Source organism: Podospora anserina, chromosome 1 (genome assembly GCF_000226545.1).
Source record: "Podospora anserina S mat+ genomic DNA chromosome 1, supercontig 2".
Taxonomy (NCBI): Eukaryota; Fungi; Ascomycota; class Sordariomycetes; order Sordariales; family Podosporaceae; genus Podospora; species Podospora anserina.
Genome location: NW_001914855.1, coordinates 811990 through 829151, shown reverse-complemented (window position 1 = coordinate 829151; position 17162 = coordinate 811990). Strand labels below are relative to the sequence as shown.

General features: G+C 52.5%; 8 protein-coding genes across 8 annotated transcripts, besides 1 other annotated feature; 5 read left to right on the top strand and 3 right to left on the bottom strand.

Annotated features, from left to right (window-relative positions):
- Positions 1–25: 25 nt before the first annotated feature.
- On the top strand, positions 26–1199 carry PODANS_1_11350 (uncharacterized protein; the record flags this gene model as incomplete). Its single annotated transcript, XM_001908765.1, has 2 exons — positions 26–493; positions 561–1199. Coding segments are annotated over 2 exons (1107 nt in total), but the record flags the coding sequence as incomplete, so codon positions are not given.
- A 2488-nt stretch (positions 1200–3687) lies between these two features.
- On the top strand, positions 3688–4419 carry PODANS_1_11340 (uncharacterized protein; the record flags this gene model as incomplete). The annotated part of the gene is made up of 3 exons (XM_001908764.1): positions 3688–3889; positions 3952–4206; positions 4268–4419. The coding sequence occupies 3 exons, from the start codon at positions 3688–3690 to the stop codon at positions 4417–4419; spliced, it is 609 nt and encodes a 202-aa protein (XP_001908799.1).
- A 1377-nt stretch (positions 4420–5796) lies between these two features.
- Positions 5797–6906, bottom strand: PODANS_1_11330 (uncharacterized protein; the record flags this gene model as incomplete). Its single annotated transcript, XM_001908763.1, has 1 exon — positions 5797–6906. One exon carries the CDS (start codon positions 6904–6906, stop codon positions 5797–5799), a length of 1110 nt encoding a protein of 369 aa, XP_001908798.1.
- Positions 6907–9062: 2156 nt separating this feature from the next.
- On the top strand, positions 9063–9793 carry PODANS_1_11325 (uncharacterized protein; the record flags this gene model as incomplete). The annotated part of the gene is made up of 2 exons (XM_001908762.1): positions 9063–9179; positions 9260–9793. The coding sequence occupies 2 exons, from the start codon at positions 9063–9065 to the stop codon at positions 9791–9793; spliced, it is 651 nt and encodes a 216-aa protein (XP_001908797.1).
- A 968-nt stretch (positions 9794–10761) lies between these two features.
- Positions 10762–11526, bottom strand: PODANS_1_11320 (uncharacterized protein; the record flags this gene model as incomplete). The annotated part of the gene is made up of 2 exons (XM_001908761.1): positions 10762–11234; positions 11319–11526. 2 exons carry the CDS (start codon positions 11524–11526, stop codon positions 10762–10764), a joined length of 681 nt encoding a protein of 226 aa, XP_001908796.1.
- A 261-nt stretch (positions 11527–11787) lies between these two features.
- PODANS_1_11310 (uncharacterized protein) lies at positions 11788–12159 on the top strand (the record flags this gene model as incomplete). Its single annotated transcript, XM_001908760.1, has 1 exon — positions 11788–12159. One exon carries the CDS (start codon positions 11788–11790, stop codon positions 12157–12159), a length of 372 nt encoding a protein of 123 aa, XP_001908795.1.
- A 416-nt stretch (positions 12160–12575) lies between these two features.
- PODANS_1_11300 (uncharacterized protein) lies at positions 12576–15370 on the top strand (the record flags this gene model as incomplete). Its single annotated transcript, XM_001908759.1, has 2 exons — positions 12576–15182; positions 15242–15370. The coding sequence occupies 2 exons, from the start codon at positions 12576–12578 to the stop codon at positions 15368–15370; spliced, it is 2736 nt and encodes a 911-aa protein (XP_001908794.1).
- A 285-nt stretch (positions 15371–15655) lies between these two features.
- Positions 15656–15706: a sequence feature (rRNA 5S pseudogene ?).
- A 655-nt stretch (positions 15707–16361) lies between these two features.
- On the bottom strand, positions 16362–16879 carry PODANS_1_11290 (uncharacterized protein; the record flags this gene model as incomplete). The annotated part of the gene is made up of 2 exons (XM_001908758.1): positions 16362–16557; positions 16626–16879. Coding segments are annotated over 2 exons (450 nt in total), but the record flags the coding sequence as incomplete, so codon positions are not given.
- Between the last annotated feature and the right edge of the window lie 283 nt (positions 16880–17162).

Genomic DNA, 17162 nt, shown 5'->3' with positions numbered 1-17162 from the left:
GAAGCAGATCCCACCCCCAGTCTGAACCATGGCCTTTTCATTCTCGTTCGCCGGCGATGATATAGAAGACGATGGTCGTCCGCTCACCCCTCCACCCCAAGTCAAGAAGTCAGCTGTGGCCTCGCCCGCGGGGGCCGGTGCATTTCCAGTTCAGGACAAGCCCCAATTACCACCAGCCAGCCATGATCTCGAGGACATGCTTTCGAAGCTACCCTCCAAGATAGCCTTCAACCTGCTCGGTGTCAATCTTCAGGATGGTAGCACACTCCAAATACCAAGGCGTGAGCTCTGGGATGTGCGGGCTCAGCTGATGGCTGAGGATGATGGGGAAAACCCATCTGAGTCAGAGGCTGGTCTTGGGGAGCACGACGTCAAGACGGGGATTTATGAGGGTGGCTTCAAGAGCTGGGAGAGCAGTGTTGATATGGTCAAGGTCTTGGCATCGGAAAAGCCGGCCGATTTTTTGAATCAAGAGCCGTGTGTCTTGATCGAGGTGCGGCGAAATATCTGACGTCCCTAAACCTCCTGCCGAGAAACGAATTGCTGACCAATGTGTACAGCTCGGCTGCGGCACGGCCTTGCCCTCTCTCGCACTCTTTCACTGGGCCTTGAGCGAAAGAAAGTCACAACCGAGACACCCGCTGGTGCTCACGCTTGCAGACTATAACCCCTCTGTGCTCTATCTGGTGACGTTGCCCAATCTCATCTTGGCCTGGGCTCTTCAGCAACGAAGCCGAGTAGCGCTCGTCGAAGAGGCTTTTACACCCGACGGAGAACTCGATCTGACACCGGAGATTATCGCGGCTTTCAAGGACTCTCTGGTTTCCAACCAGATCACTTTGAGATTTCTTTCTGGTGCTTGGTCACCAGAGTTTGTGGATATTCTCTACAGCTCACCGAATGCCCCAAGTCTTGCGGATAACACCAAGACTCTTGTGCTTGGTTCGGAGACTATTTATTCTCCTTTTGCCCTTGAAAGATTCGGCGAGACTCTTCTTCTGATTCTTGAGCGAGAGCGGAAAGACAGACCAAGCGGTTCTGCCAGAGCTGTCATTGGCGCAAAGAAGCTTTACTTTGGCGTTGGAGGCTCGCTGGATGATTTTGTAGAAAAGATGAGGGGCCTTGGGACAACAGTGAACAACCTGTTTGAGGAACGCACTGGTGTTGTCAGAGGCGTCGTCGACTGCCAGCTCTCATGACTGCCGACATTTGGGAGTACGAAACGTCGGTTGGATAGAAGTCACTGAATTCTGAACCTGGATATCTGCTGTTTGATCAACTCGGCCACGTTGAAAATTCAACTCGGGATATCCTCACACGGGAAGTTGGAAGCCGAGGTCGAATGATGTTCCAGGATTTTTCTTCCCGGAGTTGATTCAGAATCTAGCTGAGGCATCCGGTTGTGTGTTGCCGGAGGTTACACGGTTTATCCGCCAGCGAATTGTTTCCGACAGAGCCGCCTGATCTCACAACCACGGAATGATGCCGTTGAAAACCTACTCGGTGACAGCAACTTGCAACTCGAACCCGTTTTGCCGCACAGAGCTATCGCATACGAACATCCAGGAGCACAAGTAACCCCCGTGACCTTGATGGTAGTTCAACGCCACGATGGCATGTATACCAAGGTGGCACAAAGCCTCAGCATACAATTATCAGTCAATCGACTTTTTGATTGGTGTATCTTTCGCGGACTAGTCTCACCCTCAATACTTCCGAGGCCTTTGCCATTCTGCGAAGATTTTGTTTAGAGACGCTTGGAATACTACCTGACCTGTCTGATCTTGCATGGTGACTATCGTCAGGAGGCAAACCGGCCGCGCACTCAATCGCAGGCGCAGCCACACCCACCCAGCCCCGAGGAGACTCAATTTTTGACCGCACTAACAGAGTAGGTATCTGATGTATTCCTTTAATATATTCTGGTGTGACCACGCTGACCCGCGTTCAAGCGGCCTGTAGCGTCACTCGCATTCTCGTGTTACTATGGCGCTAAGACTTTGAATATGTGTAAGTTGGGATGGCGGCGCGATCACCGTGTAACGTCTGGCTGCATAGGTCACCAGTTCGCCATCATATCCATGGTTGCGAACGTCCAGATGCAGGCTGCCGTGGCCGTGGTGTGTGCCTTTTGACCCCGCAATGCACAAACCAAACTGCTCGGCAGGAGTGGCATGTGAGCCATATGCCCCCGTTCTAGACGTCGGGCTTCGTCATGCTGTGACATGCAATATCTCTGTAACTCGCATCGACATCATAACCTCTCGGTTGACCTGCGGTTGCGTTGCCCGGCATTTGAAGAAATACCAGAAATGGTCCCGAACTCCAGACATTGTTTTTCCGGATTCCAGATTCGAGACATGGTGAAGGGTTCTGGAAGGGGCAGTGATGTGCAATGACGACAATCTGGTCTGCAGCTCTGCAAGGAACCAAAAAACCCTGAAGGGGTCGCCGTGGAGCACAACCATCTGAAGCGGGTCGATCTGATGCAGCGCAGCGAGATGAGGTCCACAGCACACATCGCATTCCACTGTCCCACGTGCATTCCGTCATCTTGAAGATAGAGCAACAAGAGAAGAATGACTTTCCGTAGCGCACACAATGCCGTCTGACAGCAGTGATTAAGTGACAGCCAAAAGCCAACAGTCAGTCACTGCTAGGCAAGAATGTGTGTAACATCGCATGACAGGGAAGGGATCCAGGAAACCAACAGCGTCGTAGCCCGAATTGGCGCAATTCTGGATTTAGGAGTAATTTCCACATGGTGGTTGTTGGCGCTGTGCTTTCTTCTCGTCCGCACCGCGGGCACCGTCACGAAGGAGTGTCGTAGAGGACACAAACTGCGTGGCAGAGAGGAGGAATAGGGAATAATAGTGCTCGGTTTCACTGTCGCGGGGATCATGCGACTCACTCCCTCCCTCTCTGTGCCTCCATCATGTGTTCCTCTTGAGAGAACGGGATCTGGGGTTCTTCCCTTCCCGCTCAAACCCAGACCCTGTGCCTTCCCCTGTCTGTGCCTGTCCAGCCTTGCCGTGCCAAAAAAGCTTTTCCCCATTCGCGGCGTCTTTTTCTGGGGGTGGATCCGCCAACTGGTAAAATCGTTGTGTCAACGCCTCCCCATTCGCCAAACAAGATTGGAACTCCAGGACGCGTTCTTGGCTGTTTAGCTATTTTGGCCCCTGCGCCTCTTTCCTCTCTTCCTCTTTTGAGAGAGCTCTTCTTCCTCCTCTCCTTCCTGCCTGTCCTTCCTTTTCCCACCACCACCACTACTCACATATCTCTGTGACTTGTCTCGGGACTGCCCACATTTACATCATAATAATTACACTTTCACCACAGTCGTTTTTTAAACTCTTCGTTTTTCCATTCCAACCACCAGCTCAACCGAGTCGTTCAACATTCCACAAGTGGTAAGTACATGATCGTGCCCCCAGCAACGAGATTGCGCGCCTTTCTTCGAATCGATCCACCCATATCCATCCTCCCCCGACGTTTCCACCTCGACCGCGACCTCGGTTTTCCTCCCACCGCCAATTCTGTTTTCTTCACATCCCAAAAGCTTATTTACCGTCGCATCAGCTGACCTCTTGTTCGCTCAAACTCGCAGTTGTACTTCATCTCACTCACCACCACCATCGTTTACTCTGTATAATCCAGAACAACATCCATCACCATCAATTAGTCAAAATGAAGTACTCTTTCGCCACCGTTCTCGCTCTTGCGACCGCCGCTCTCGCCAGGCCCAAGTTCACGAACTCCAACTACGATGTTGTCGTCGGCGAGCCTTTCACTCTCAGGTGGGACTCTGCCGAGGGCAATGTCAAGATTTCGCTCTACAAGGGCACGGCCGGAAATGAGAACAGCTTCAAGCCCGTCGAGGTCCTTACTAGTGAGTATCTTCTGGCTATCGACCGGCACCTGCGAAACATTTGGACTGACTTTCGATATCAGCCACCTCCGGCGCTAGCGGCTCCTTCACCTACACTCCCACCGACAGCTTGAACGGCGACTATGCCTTTGTCATTGAGGACGAGAGCGAGGACCCCCGCAATTTCAGCCCAGCTTTCCCTCTTGAGGGTACCGAGGTCGTCACCTCTGCCACCACCTCTGTGACCACCATCACCAGCACTGCTGAGTCCTCCACCGAGACCTCCACCGAGTCTTCTACTGAGACTGAGACCTCCACCGAGTCCACCACTGCTACCAGTATGTTCTCCCAACTTCTAGTTTCAAGTATAAACTAGTGTGCTAACCAACCCCCCTTCAGCTCTCGAGACCACCACCACTGCCCCACCCACCAGCACTCGCCGCGCCCAAGAAACCGAGACTGCTCCCCCCAACACCAACAACGGCCAGCGCTTTGCTTCCTCGCTCGCGCTCGTCCTCGGTACTGTTGCCGCCCTTGTCTTCTTTAACTAAGTTGATACCATGAGGGTTGTTGCTGCTGTTTTGAGTTGAGATTTTCTGGCGTTTAACAGTCACCAAAAACTTGGCTAATAATACCCCGGGCTTGTTTGTTTGGGTGGTTGTTGGTTTCTTGGTTTTTTTTTCTTTCTTGTCGGGTGTTTTTTGTGAGGGTTTTTTACTTCTCGTACATAGGTTGGTACCTTTTTTTTCGTGAAGGGAAGGCTAGCTGTAATTGGTTAATTGGCTGAGGGGAAGGGAGATGGGTGTTGTCTTCTTGTTTATGATTAACAAAGATGGGGGTGATTGGTTTAAGGCGGAGTAGGATAGGGAGGGAGAAGACAGATGAATGTTAGGATGTAATGGATTATATTTTATGATTAACTTGATGACTTGTGTGTGCTGATGTGATGTGAGATTGGAGATGGGAAAGAGGTGAAGTTGTGAAAAGGTTTGAGACTTGCAGTTGTTAGAGTTAATAGGCGAGGTGTCAAAGTTTATAGCTTGGTGAAGCTAGGGGTGACACCGCTGCGGTTTAGATGGCCGCTGGGACAGGAGTTGGGGAGTTCGGGGATTGACGAATTGAATTGTTGGAGTCAGGGTTCGTTCAACGTGGGTCGGATGGTGGCATATGCCTCTACCCGTTGTTCGGCCGGTTGCTGGTCGGTCGGGTTAGGACCAAGGACGGTGTGAGAGCTAGGTATAGTGACGTTGTGTACGGGGGGACCACATATGCAGATGCAAGTAAGTATGAGGAGCGTTATGCGAGTGACAATGCAGGGAGGACATGTTGTGGCCAATTAGGGGTTTGAATTGAGGGTGAGATAAGCACTGTGTTTACACGACATTTTTCATCCCATGTTTGTGTTTTTGCTGTGTTGGAGGGCCGATGATAAGGCTTGTCGGACCATACCGCTGACGGGGATGACTGACCGTCTGATGTCTGAGTTGTGTAACCTGCTCTGTTTCCTTGAGGGTGTAGTCAGCGGCGATGTCGGAGAACAGGATAACGAAGAGAGTTGCTGCCGCAGAAGGCTTAGAGGCGCCGGATGTAATACCATAAACAAAGTGCTAGCTTGCGAACACTAAACAAAAGACACCAACTGTCAGATATCAGGTTATATATATGATTCCCAATTCGGCTCTGAAAGCCAGCCAGCCTTATGTACATAATCTAGAAACTATATACCCCCTCCCCTAAACATCACACGGGTTGTTTTCTTTTTCAGCCATCAGCAAATAACGCTGGCTTTGATTCCTTTCTGACTGTTTTGATACATGGTTCCCATCTTCGACCCACTTGCAGCGCCATCTATCCCAAAAACCGTTTCATGCTCCCAAAATGCAAAATATCATTCGCAACGCCTCCCATATCCTTCCCACCCATATCCCTTACAACTTCGCCTTCACACTCCCCGCCCCACCCTCCTCCTCAACAACAACCACCACCACACAAATATCATCCTCCTTTCCCCCCCTCCAAACCTCATGCGGGTAATACTTCTTCACCTCCTTCGCAAACGGCCCATCCAGCTTCGGATCCACACTCGCAATCTTCGCCTGCCTAACAATCTCCGTAGCCAGCCTCCCCTGCAGCGTCGTCTTCCCCTCAGTCACACTCTTGATATCCTCCTCCACCACACACCCCCTCTCCCCATTAACCCTCCAAACCCCCCTCTCCCTCATAACCGAGCTCACAATCCTCAAAATATCCCCCTCAAACAGATTATCCCACAGCCCATCACTAGCAAAAACAACCACATCCCCATGCCTCAGCCCATGTCTCGTGACCTCGGCATCCCTAGGCTGATCCATCAACTGCGCGCCCCCAAAAGCCGCCGCCCGCAACAGCATAGAAGGCGGCACAACGCTGAGCTGATACGGCGTGTTAAACGCATGAGTCTGCGGTTCGCTGCTCGCGTGGACGCCCCCCCTTCTGAGAAGTATAAACCCGCTATCCCCCAAATTGGCGACTTCCATCTTCCCGTTGGAGGTCAACAAGCCAACAATGGCGGTGCTACCCCCGGCTTTGATGCTCTCATCATGACAGACAGCCTCGTAGCCCCTTTGCATGAGCTCCCGTGCTGTTGACGGCGGGTCGGATGATGATGCGTTGGCGGCCATGTAGTCGCAGAACGCATGGGAGAAGTCGGCTGGGTCGACTCCGCTGTCCATCCACCCTCCTACGCCGTCTGCCACTCCTAGGGCGACTTCCCCGCTGGAGGGGGAGGCACCTAGCTGACTGATGAAAAACGCGTCCTGACCTGATTCTGGCCGGGAGGATTTGGGACGTTTGGGGGATTTGGGCGGTTGGGAGAGGCGGTTGTAGGGGTTGAATTGGAAGAGGTGGGTTTGGGGGTCGAAGGGCCGGGATTTGGCTATGTAGGAGGCTGCGAGGTGGTAGTGATATTTGGTACTGGGGCATTGTTGTGGTGATGAAGAGGAGGGGCCGAGCATGGTTGCGGGGCAGGTTGAGAAGAGGAGGGCGTTGGTTGGTTTCATTGGGGTTGTTGGTGGTTGCCCTGGGGTGTTGGGCTGTTTTGATGGGGGTTTTTGTTTGCGGGTTGTGAATGTTGAGGCGGCGCGGAGGCTCGAACGGGAGGGGGACGGTGTTGTCGTCGGGGGGGTGAGAAGTCGGAGGGAGGCTGATCGGTAGGGGAGTCGAAGCGCGCGGGCCGCGCTAATTGTCGCAACCATCTTTGGTGGTGGTAGTTGGGGGAAATAACCGGAGATGAACCGAGTCTTTTTTGAATTGGGCGCTGATTCGACAGTGGGTAACAGTAGGAGTAACAATAAAGAAAAAGGGAAGGGTTGATGTTGCTCGTTTGTTGTTCAGTGGTGAAATTAGCCTCCGATTCAAAGCTGGTTCGTCAAGGTGCGCTGCTACCCCGCCGCCAGGTCTCCAGAGGGGTTGGAGAGAAAGAGAGAGCGAGTTTGGGTGGGCGATACTCTATTGCTAGCACATCACGAACGGTTTGGTGCGCTGGAGAGTGTGGCTGGCTGGCGGTGTGTTGAAGGTCCGTTCGAGAAAACTAAGGATCCGCCGTCGTGGTGGTGGGAGAGCAAGCTAGCTTGTACGTCGGCTTTGCTGGGGCCGGGCTAGACTGGTCGGTGTTTCGCTTTTTTCTCGTCGGTGCCGATTGAGGCTCTGCGGAGGCGTGTTGACATTATGTCACCCTGCGTTTCCGCACCGAAGACGCCCATCTTGAAATTTGATGCAGCCGCTGTGGAGAATCGGTCGGTCTCGGTCGCCCCCACTCCGATCCGGCGGTTGGAACCGGCATTCAGTGGGTGCGGCCCGTGCTGGCGCTGTCGGTTGCCTGCCGGGTAAGCTAGTCCGATTCTGTCACTTACATCTTCTTGATCTCCGATATCTTAAACATTTGATCCTGGTTTGATCATGTCACTCTCCAGGAACACTCCGACTGTTACAATATTTCACTCAACACGTCTTGGATACCTAGGCGAGTACCGACCTAAAAGTCATCCCGTCCTCCCGCCAGCTTAGGATCAACGCCACTTCTTGCAAGCTCGGTGCCATGCGCTACAGAATCTTGATATTCTTCAGATATATGGAGTCTCAGGACTAGGCTAATGAAGCCTACTACCTATCACTTATATGAAAGACTAGCGGATATGATTACTGAGCATCGGACGGAAGCCTGTCGTCTATCATTTCAATCTTCCATTGGCAAAGTGACGGACGTCCAGGCTAACCGCTCGTCAAAGAAATACCAATGAGCTACACTGTCCAATACCTAGACAAGTGGCAATGGTTGTCAAGGTTGAGACACCATGACCCTGATGGAGGTAGCCAAGAATAGCCTTGACAATTTTCGCCCAATATCACGAGAAGGCCTTGACTATATATCCTACCTCATCTTAGCAATCACCGATTGCATCTTGATAGTCCATTGCTTCAGAGTTGACTCTCATTATTCATTTCTTGATTGCCGCAGAATATCATGAATAAATCTGCGTCTTCCAAGTTTCCATCCTTCGGCCTCCCGGAGAACTGAAACGCCAAAGACAACGATGAAACCCAGTGCTACCCATTCTCATCAGCGCCACTCGCCATCGCGATAAACAAGTGGCTGCCGGCCTTTTTAGCGTTCAACCCGCCCCCAGGGTTCAGGGGACCAGCCGCTAAATAATCCGCGGGGTACAGCGGCAAGCGCGTGCTACCAAGCCGGAAAGAGTGCCCGTTTTCTTGATCGGCAAAGTTGTGGTGGTTTTGTCCGTGATAAGAACACCTTTGAAGAATCTCTCATTCTCGGCGCGGAATCATCGCTTTGGCCTGGGCAGGCTTGGCACAACTGGCCGGCAATCTCCCTTCCGTCTCTCTCTCTCCCTCGCTCGTGCTTTTTCCAGTTCTTTCTTTGTTTATGCGACAGTGCTCCTTCCCTTTCACCTCTGCATATCGAAAGAGTTCGGGCAAACTCATTTGTACAAAACCAACTTGCGACCTTCATCCAGATCGATCAAGTTATCGTCCCCCTCTTTGATCGCATCTATTCATCTCCCGATATAGAACTCAACCCAGGTGCATCAAATTCATCGCAGCAGCCACCCAGCCTATCCGAGTTCCTGGAACTCTGGACCTCGGACATTCCCCATCCCATCCCATCCGGTCACCACACACAAAAACAACACAAACAATGGCCATCGCCACGCTTCTACCCAGGCAAACCTACTACTACCGCAACTGCACCCGAGACGAAGATGGCTTTCTCATCAGCGACGAAAACTGCTACATCTCCTTCTGGAACACAAAGGTACGTCCCCTCTCCCCCACCCACCTACAACCCCCACCCTCCCAGTTTAACATTCCCCCCCCCCCCCCCCTCTCCCATAGGCCGGCAAAATAGTCAAATGGTCCCTCTTCCTCGCCATCCTCCTCTCCCTCACCCTCTACCTCCTAATAGGCTACTTCCATGCCCGGAAACGCGTCCGCTCCGGCCTCCCCCCGCTGGGATACCACCGCTTCCTCGTCAACCGCGCCACCCTCGCCCAAGTCGACCCCCGGTATCGATACCCCCAATCCACCTTCACCCCTTACAACTACAACGCGGACGGGCATCAATACTACAACATGCAAGGGATGCCACCACCACCAGTCTACGATCCCAACGCGCCACGGCCGCCGGTTTACGAACCACCTGCTGGAGTCTCTAAATATGGGGAGGGTAATGGGAATGGGACGACACCACCACCACCGCAGGATAATGGGTATATCTACTCCCCACCACCGGGACCACCACCACCAGCGGTGGTCGCGCCAGTGCCAAGTAGCAGCTTGAATGAGCAGTATGCCCCTCCCCCTGGGCCACCACCACTCACACTACAACCTCAAGGAACGGGGAATACCAACAACCCGTTCAGGAGCTAGAAGAGACGGTATCGGATTGGGAAGGCAGGTAGCAGGGTAGGGTTTTGGAATAGGATGAGGAGTGAGCGTAATTTGTATATATGATTGATCCCCTGGTGGGAAAGGACCACGGAACAGAATAAAGGAGGGAAAGCTTGACCATGCTCAATGCTCAACCTGTGGGCATTAATGGGGTTTCTCGATTGAGAAGGAGAAGGGCGCGGAACGCCCAGCAGCTCTCACGAGTAGGGTTCACTCTGGAATTACCTACGTTATAGCATTCATTACAAACATGCCTAAATACACCTAATATTACAAGCAGCGCAAGAGCATTTTGTTTTCTTCAATCATGTTTCTGTTATTGTGTAGCTAATGGTGTCCTATCAAGAATTATGAAGGATGCCCGCTATGTAAGATAACGGACTCATGCCTGATGGGAGCCATGTCCTGTGATACCGGTCCCTATGTCCGCTTTGTAGAATAAATGCACGCGCTGCCTGTAAAACACCTCGCTAAATTTCAACCCAAGTCAATATTTGTTGCCGTGTGCCTAGATAGCCACAGAAATACCGTGAATGCGCCGTGTGTGAAGGTATGGGAACCTCAAAACCCCTGATAACCTTTGAACCGACCAACCCACGAAACAAACAAAGAAAAAGACGGCCGCCTTGCTGTATTTCAGTCGGGATCCATAGCATCTGAATCACAGCCGAACGATATGACAACCATATCTCAGCAGACCTTGGTGGGATCCGAAATCTAGCCGAGATCCATAGCAAGTCGATTCTATTCGAGCTCCATTTCGTCTGGATCGTAGTCGAGCTTCACGTCATCTGAGCACTAGTCGTGCGCCATGGGATCTGGATCCTAGTCGCGGTGCCGCATGACATCTCGATCCTAGTCGAGCTCCATGGCATCTGGATCCTCTGCTGATGACGACGAAGCCTGTGGCGCGGAAAACATGACCGTGCTATCCACTGGAACCTCCCTCATCGCGGCAGAGCCCTCTCAGCCTCCTGCTTCTCCCTCATCCGTTGTCTCGCCTCGATGATAGCCTTGCGCACGCTGTCTTGCTCTTCTGGTACCGTGATAGAAGAAGGTACCCGGTACAAAACAAGTTGTCTATCGGCCATCTCTTGTGGCGAGGGGGAAGCGAGGATGTTTGGAGGGATGCGATGGGACTTGAGGTGCTTCTCAATGTCGGGGAGGAAGATGAGTTTCCCGTCGTCAGTCTCATTGTCGGACGAGGAGAGCTCGTCGTCGAGGTTGTAAATGTAGACTTTGTGCTTTGTGTCGTCGAGCTGCATCATGGAGTCATCCATGGGGGTGTGTTTGTGGTGGCCATGGCTACGGCGCTGGGATTGGAGTTGTTGTTGATGATGGATGGCATTGAGATCGGGTAAGGATTGGTTGTGGCTGTCACCTTGTTCAACGGGGACGTAGAGTTTGGGTCCAGAGTGTTCTATGGAGAAGGGGGCGGGTGTTAGTGTGAGGGCTGGAATGCGACGATGACGTTGAGGGGGACTGTGCACCACACCGTACATACCGAGATTCAGCAGGCTCATGCGCTTGGAGAGGCGCTCGTTGTTCTCTGGGGGGGCATCTGGTTTGCGCTTACGGGAGAGGCGAGATGCCGGTGGTTGTGGTTGTTGTTGAAGCTGAACTTGTTGCTGCTGGAAAGGGTTGTGATTGAGGTATCCATATTGATAGTGGTGGTCCATGCCCACAGCGGGTGGGAAGCTCCCCATCTCCATGATATGGTGGTGGGTGGCCAGTCGCGGCGCAGGGTTTGCCAGCATTTATTTCTCCCTCTTCCCTGTAACTCTGTTTCGCCAATTGCTTTAGGTGAGGTGTCGGAATGCGCGCCAATCAAGGTGGGATTCGGGAACTTTAGGACAGGAGATTGGGAGATTGATTGGACTGGTTCGAGATAAAGGGAAAAGGCCGATATCGCGAAGAGGGTTTAGAGAGAGAGAGGAAGAGAGAGAGAGAGGAAGGTTGTAAGAAAAGGACGGATGGAGAAGGCGTTGTGGTTACGGTGGTCTTGCCGCGAGCGGTCCAGGAGCTGGGGCGGCACGCGCTATCAATCGGCTTTTGTGGTGAATTTGAGTCATTGCTCGCGAACCTTCCACCACAAAACCCGTTTGACCCCGCCATCTTCAACACTCTCGAACTTTCGAGCACCCACCTCCGCCCTCCGGACTGCAGCCCCGGCTTCCTACTACGCTGCCTCTGCCTTGTTGGATTACTATCGAACCCGTCATCATCTCCCTTCGCACCTCAAACGCCTACACCACACCATGACGGAACCCCAGTGGACAGGCCCCCGCGTCCGGGAGACGTTTTTGAAGTTCTTTGAAGAGCGGGGCCACACCATCGGTATGTGATATCGATACACTATTACCCCTCCATGCACGCTGTATCGAAATATGCTGGCTGTTGGTTACACAGGCCGAAGGATGACCACAGCAAAGAGGCCCTTATTCAAAGCTGGATATTTCTCTATTTCTCTGCTCAAAGAGAGTTGCATGTCTTGCAGAAAACAATCACAATGATTGTAGCAGTGGTCCAACAAGCCTCATCAGTCTTATCATAACCACCAAGATCAAGTTGACCTTGGTGGGGTTGATATCGCCACACACTTTTGCAAAAAATCATCCTTCGAGCCATGTATTCGCACCAGCTATGCGCTTCAATAGTCTAGCTTCTCTTCTACAACAGCCTGTGCTAACCTCACACCTCAGTCCCATCGTCGTCGGTTGTGCCTCACAATGACCCGACACTGCTCTTCATCAACTCGGGCATGGCCCAGTTCAAGCCCCTGTTCCTGGGAACAGTAGGCAAGACTGAGCCCATGGCTGCGCTCAAGCGTGCTGCCGACACACAAAAGTGCATCCGTGCCGGTGGAAAGCACAACGACCTTGACGATGTAGGCAAGGATTCCTACCATCACACCTTCTTCGAGATGCTTGGCAACTGGTCGTTTGGCGACTACTTCAAGAAGGAGGCTATTGGGTGGACATGGGAGTTGCTCACCAAGGTGTATGGTCTCGACCCTAATCGTCTCTATGTGACCTACTTCGAGGGCAACGAAGCCATGGGCCTGGAACCAGATCTCGAGGCCAAGCAGCTCTGGCTCGACCAAGGAGTACCAGAGGACCACATCCTTCCCGGCAACATGAAGGACAATTTCTGGGAAATGGGCGACCAAGGGCCATGCGGGCCGTGCTCCGAGGTTCACTACGACAAGGTTGGTGGGAGAAATGCTGCGCATCTCGTCAACCAGGACGACCCTCTCGTGGTAGAGATCTGGAACAACGTCTTCATGCAATACGACAGGCAAAAGGACAGGAGCCTCAAGCCTCTCCCCGCAAAGCACATTGATACCGGTCTGGGTTTTGAGCGTCTGGTATCTGCCCTCCAGCACAAGTCTTCCAACTATGATACCGATGTTTTCGCCCCTCTGTTCGCCAAGATCGTCGAAGTCAGCGGTTCCCGCCCATACAGCGACAAGTACGGCAAGGACGACGTCGATGGTGTCGATACCGCGCTCCGTGTTGTTGCCGACCACATTCGTCTCCTCTCCTTCTCCATCGCTGATGGTGCTGTTCCCGGCAACATCGGCCGCGGTTACGTCGTTCGCCGTGTTCTCCGCAGAGGTGTCCGCTACGCCAGGAAGTACCTCAATGCCAACATTGGTTCTTTCTTCTCCCAGATTCTTCCTGCTTTGGTCGAACAGATGGGCGAGCAGTTTCCCGAGCTCAAGAAGAAGGAGGCCGATATCAAAGAAATCCTTGATGAGGAGGAGGTTGCTTTCGCTGTTACCCTCGACCGTGGTGAGGCCATGTTTGAGAAGTATGCCGCTGCTGCGACCAAGGCTGGCGAGAAGAAGCTTTCCGGTGCCGATGTTTGGCGTCTGTACGATACCTTTGGTTTCCCAGTGGATCTCACCAAGTTGATGGCCGAGGAGCGCGGCCTTACCATCGACGAAGAGGAGGTCAAGGTTGCCCAGGAGAAGGCTCGCGAGGCTTCCAAGGCGGTCAAGGAAGCCGTCACCACCTTCCCTAAGCTCACGGTTCATCACATTTCCGAGTTGGAGAATGACCGGAACATCCCCCGGACGGACTCGGAGGCCAAATACTCTGCGCAGAGCAGCGAAGGTAAAATCCAGCTCATCTTCAACGGTTCCGAGTTTATCGAGAACAGCAAGGATGTGCCACCAAAGACACCCCTGGGCATCATCCTCGACAAGACCAACTTCTACGCTGAATCCGGTGGTCAGGTTGCCGACACTGGTCGGATCATCATTGACGATGAAGCTGAGTTCAAGGTCCTCGATACTCAAGAATTCGGTGGTTACGTCGTTCACTCCGGTTTCCTCGAGTACGGCAACTTGAAGGCTGGTGATGTCGTCAAGTGCGAATTTGACGAGCTCCGTCGCCAACCCATCCGCAACAACCACACCGGCACTCACGTCCTCAACCATGCCCTGAGAGAAGTGCTCGGCGATACGGTCAACCAGGCCGGCTCGCTCGTCGATCAGGACAAGCTGCGCTTCGATTTCAGCCACAAGACGCAGGTGACACTGCCCGAGATCAAGCGCATTGAGGAGCTCTCCAACGCCGATATCCGCAAGAACCTCAAGGTGTACGCCAAGGATGTTGCCCTGTCCGAGGCTAGAGAAATCAACGGCCTTCGTGCCGTGTTTGGTGAGACGTACCCTGACCCTGTCAGAGTGGTGTCCGTCGGTGCCTCTGTTGAGGAGATGCTCAAGGACCCCAAGAACCCTGAGTGGCGCCAGTTCAGCGTTGAGTTCTGCGGTGGTACTCACGTTGACGCCACTGGCCTCATCAAGGACCTGATCATTGTTGAGGAAAGCGGTATTGCCAAGGGTATCAGACGTATCGTCGCCTACACGGGCGCCGGTGCCCACCAGGCTCAGCAAGACGCCAAGGACTTCAGCGACAGACTAGATCACATTGCTGCCTTGGAGTTTGGCCCCGAGAAGGTTTCGTTGGTCAAGGCTGCGTCCGTCGATCTCGATGCTCTCGTCATCTCCGTCTTGACCAAGGAAGAGTTGCGTAAGAAGTTTGCCACCATTCAGAAGTCAGTCCTTGACGAGCAAAAGAAGAGGCAAAAGGCTGAGAGCGGGACTGCTCTGTCTACCGTTCAAAAGTTCTTTGCCGATGAGAAGAACAAGGACGCCAAGGCGTTCGTTGGGCACTTGCCCATCTCTGCCAACGCCAAGGCCATCTCTGAGGTGATGACTTACTACAAGAGCAAGGACAAGGCCAAGAGTGTGTATCTGTTTGCTGGAAGCAAGGATGAAGCTGTCGTACATGGTGTTTATGTCGGTACCGACTTGAAGGGTGTTACCGCTGAGCAGTGGACTGCTGCTGTTACCGAGATTGTGAGTTTGCCCCGAGTATAAATGACCAACAAAAGACAAAAGCTAATGAGATCGAGTAGATTGGCGGTAAGACGGGCGGTAAGGAGCCCAGTCGCCAGGGTGCTGGTTCCAACCCTGAGAAGCTTGATGAGGCCGTCACCAAGGCTCAACAATGGTTGGAGGAGAAGATGAAGGAGCTTAGCCTTTGAGACTGTTGCTTTCAAAGTGAAATAATCAATGAGCTAACGGGATCGGCATGGCGTGTGGTGTTGGTAGTTTTGAAATCACGATAAAAGTATCTAAAAGCCTTGCTCTATAGATTCCCTTTATGACCGTATACTTTTTTCATCTGCTTTCTGGATTCTTCTATGTACAGTAGGCATTGTCAAGTTCATATTTCTGGCTGAAGGCTGTGTTGCAATTGCTGACTATGGCAAGCAAAAGAGGTCCATCTCAGGTTTATATGGAAGAGAAGATAGAAAGCAAAAAAGAACAAAAACACACAACACTGAGGATTCCACAGTGGTCACCCATCTGAGTACTAGCTCGGCATTTAAAGGTGAGGAGAATATACTTCTAAGATGCGGTTACAGGATGCTTGTCACAGTCTTGGTTTCTTGGTCTTACTTAGAAGGTCCGATATGTTCTGTGAAGCATGCTATTCCCATGAAGAACGAGTAGGTGTACGTTTGACTGGTTATTCTCAAGTTGGATTCTCCAGACATTTCTGCTGAGGTTTGATGCTGTTGTTTGATGCTGTTGTTGAAAGGGGCGATGTTGAACAAAGAAACTAGCTCTCCTGTGAGCTCAAGATGGATACCGCAACCGTCACACAACAGAGAAAAACTTTGCCACGCTAGGCGTCGCCGTTCCCTGCAAGTGGAAAGGCAAGGATGTGTGGAAATCCGGCACCTCCTTGCCGTAAAACAAGGGATGCAGGCCGTTTTCCGGAAGATGGCGGAGCGGAGGGATGGCTACGACTTTATACACCCGGTGCGCCCGTGGAAGGACTGGCAGGATTTGAGGACAGAGCGGCGTGCTGCAGAGGTTATTGAGCAGATAATGGGGGAGCTCTAGCAAAATCTAAGTTCAGAAGCTGAAATAACTGAAGGATTCATCCAACTATATTTTGAACGGTTTCTGGTCCCCGGTTTCTCCCTCGTTCAATTTTGCACCACTAGGCCCTGGTCTGTTGCCCGCTCAAATAGAAGCCTCACTGTGAGGAGCATCAAATCTATCTATCTCGTCCGACCACGGGATGCCATCCTGCGCTCCGACATTCATGATGGTAATTGCCGCAGCTTTGTTTGCACGAACGACAGCGCTTCTGATGTCCCAAGTCCCTTTGGCCTTTTGGCGTAGGTAGTCTGAGGAACAAGCCCCGGTAAAGGTATCCCTGTTCCTATTAGCGCTCGTACAGAACAACTGGAGGCAGCTCAGTGCCTGTAAGGGTTCCAGCTTCACCCTGCTCCGGTGGTGTCCTTGATGATAACGTTATACGTAGGGTAGTGAGCGCTGCCATCGGCATTGGCGTAGAACGCGCCCTTGGCGGCCAGCGTGATGACCACATTCTTCATGCCACGGTCTAGAAACTCGTGTGCGATGGTTGACAAGCTCTCTTGGTTGACCTCGTCCCTATCCCGGCCCGACATGATGGCCGCTTCCGATTCGTTGACAAGCAAGTGCGTGAGGTGCCGGTAGAAGCAGTTGCCGACGGGGGTCGCAGGCGCCGCGCTGAGGCAAAAGTCGATGCCATTCTGATCACCCTCTGACAGCAATTGTTTCCCAAACACAACAAATTCCACGGGGAGCACGAGGCTCTCCGGAAGCCAAGGTTGCCTTCAGGATCTGTATGATTGGTTGGCTTAGTGTCGATGGATCATCTTGTACACGAATCTGGCTCAGGGGTAAATAGGGGCTATTGAAGCTGTGTCAGCAAAAGGTGGAGCGAATTCTTTTCTTGTGAGAGCCGTGCGATTCAGGGTTAGTTCATTTTGCCTG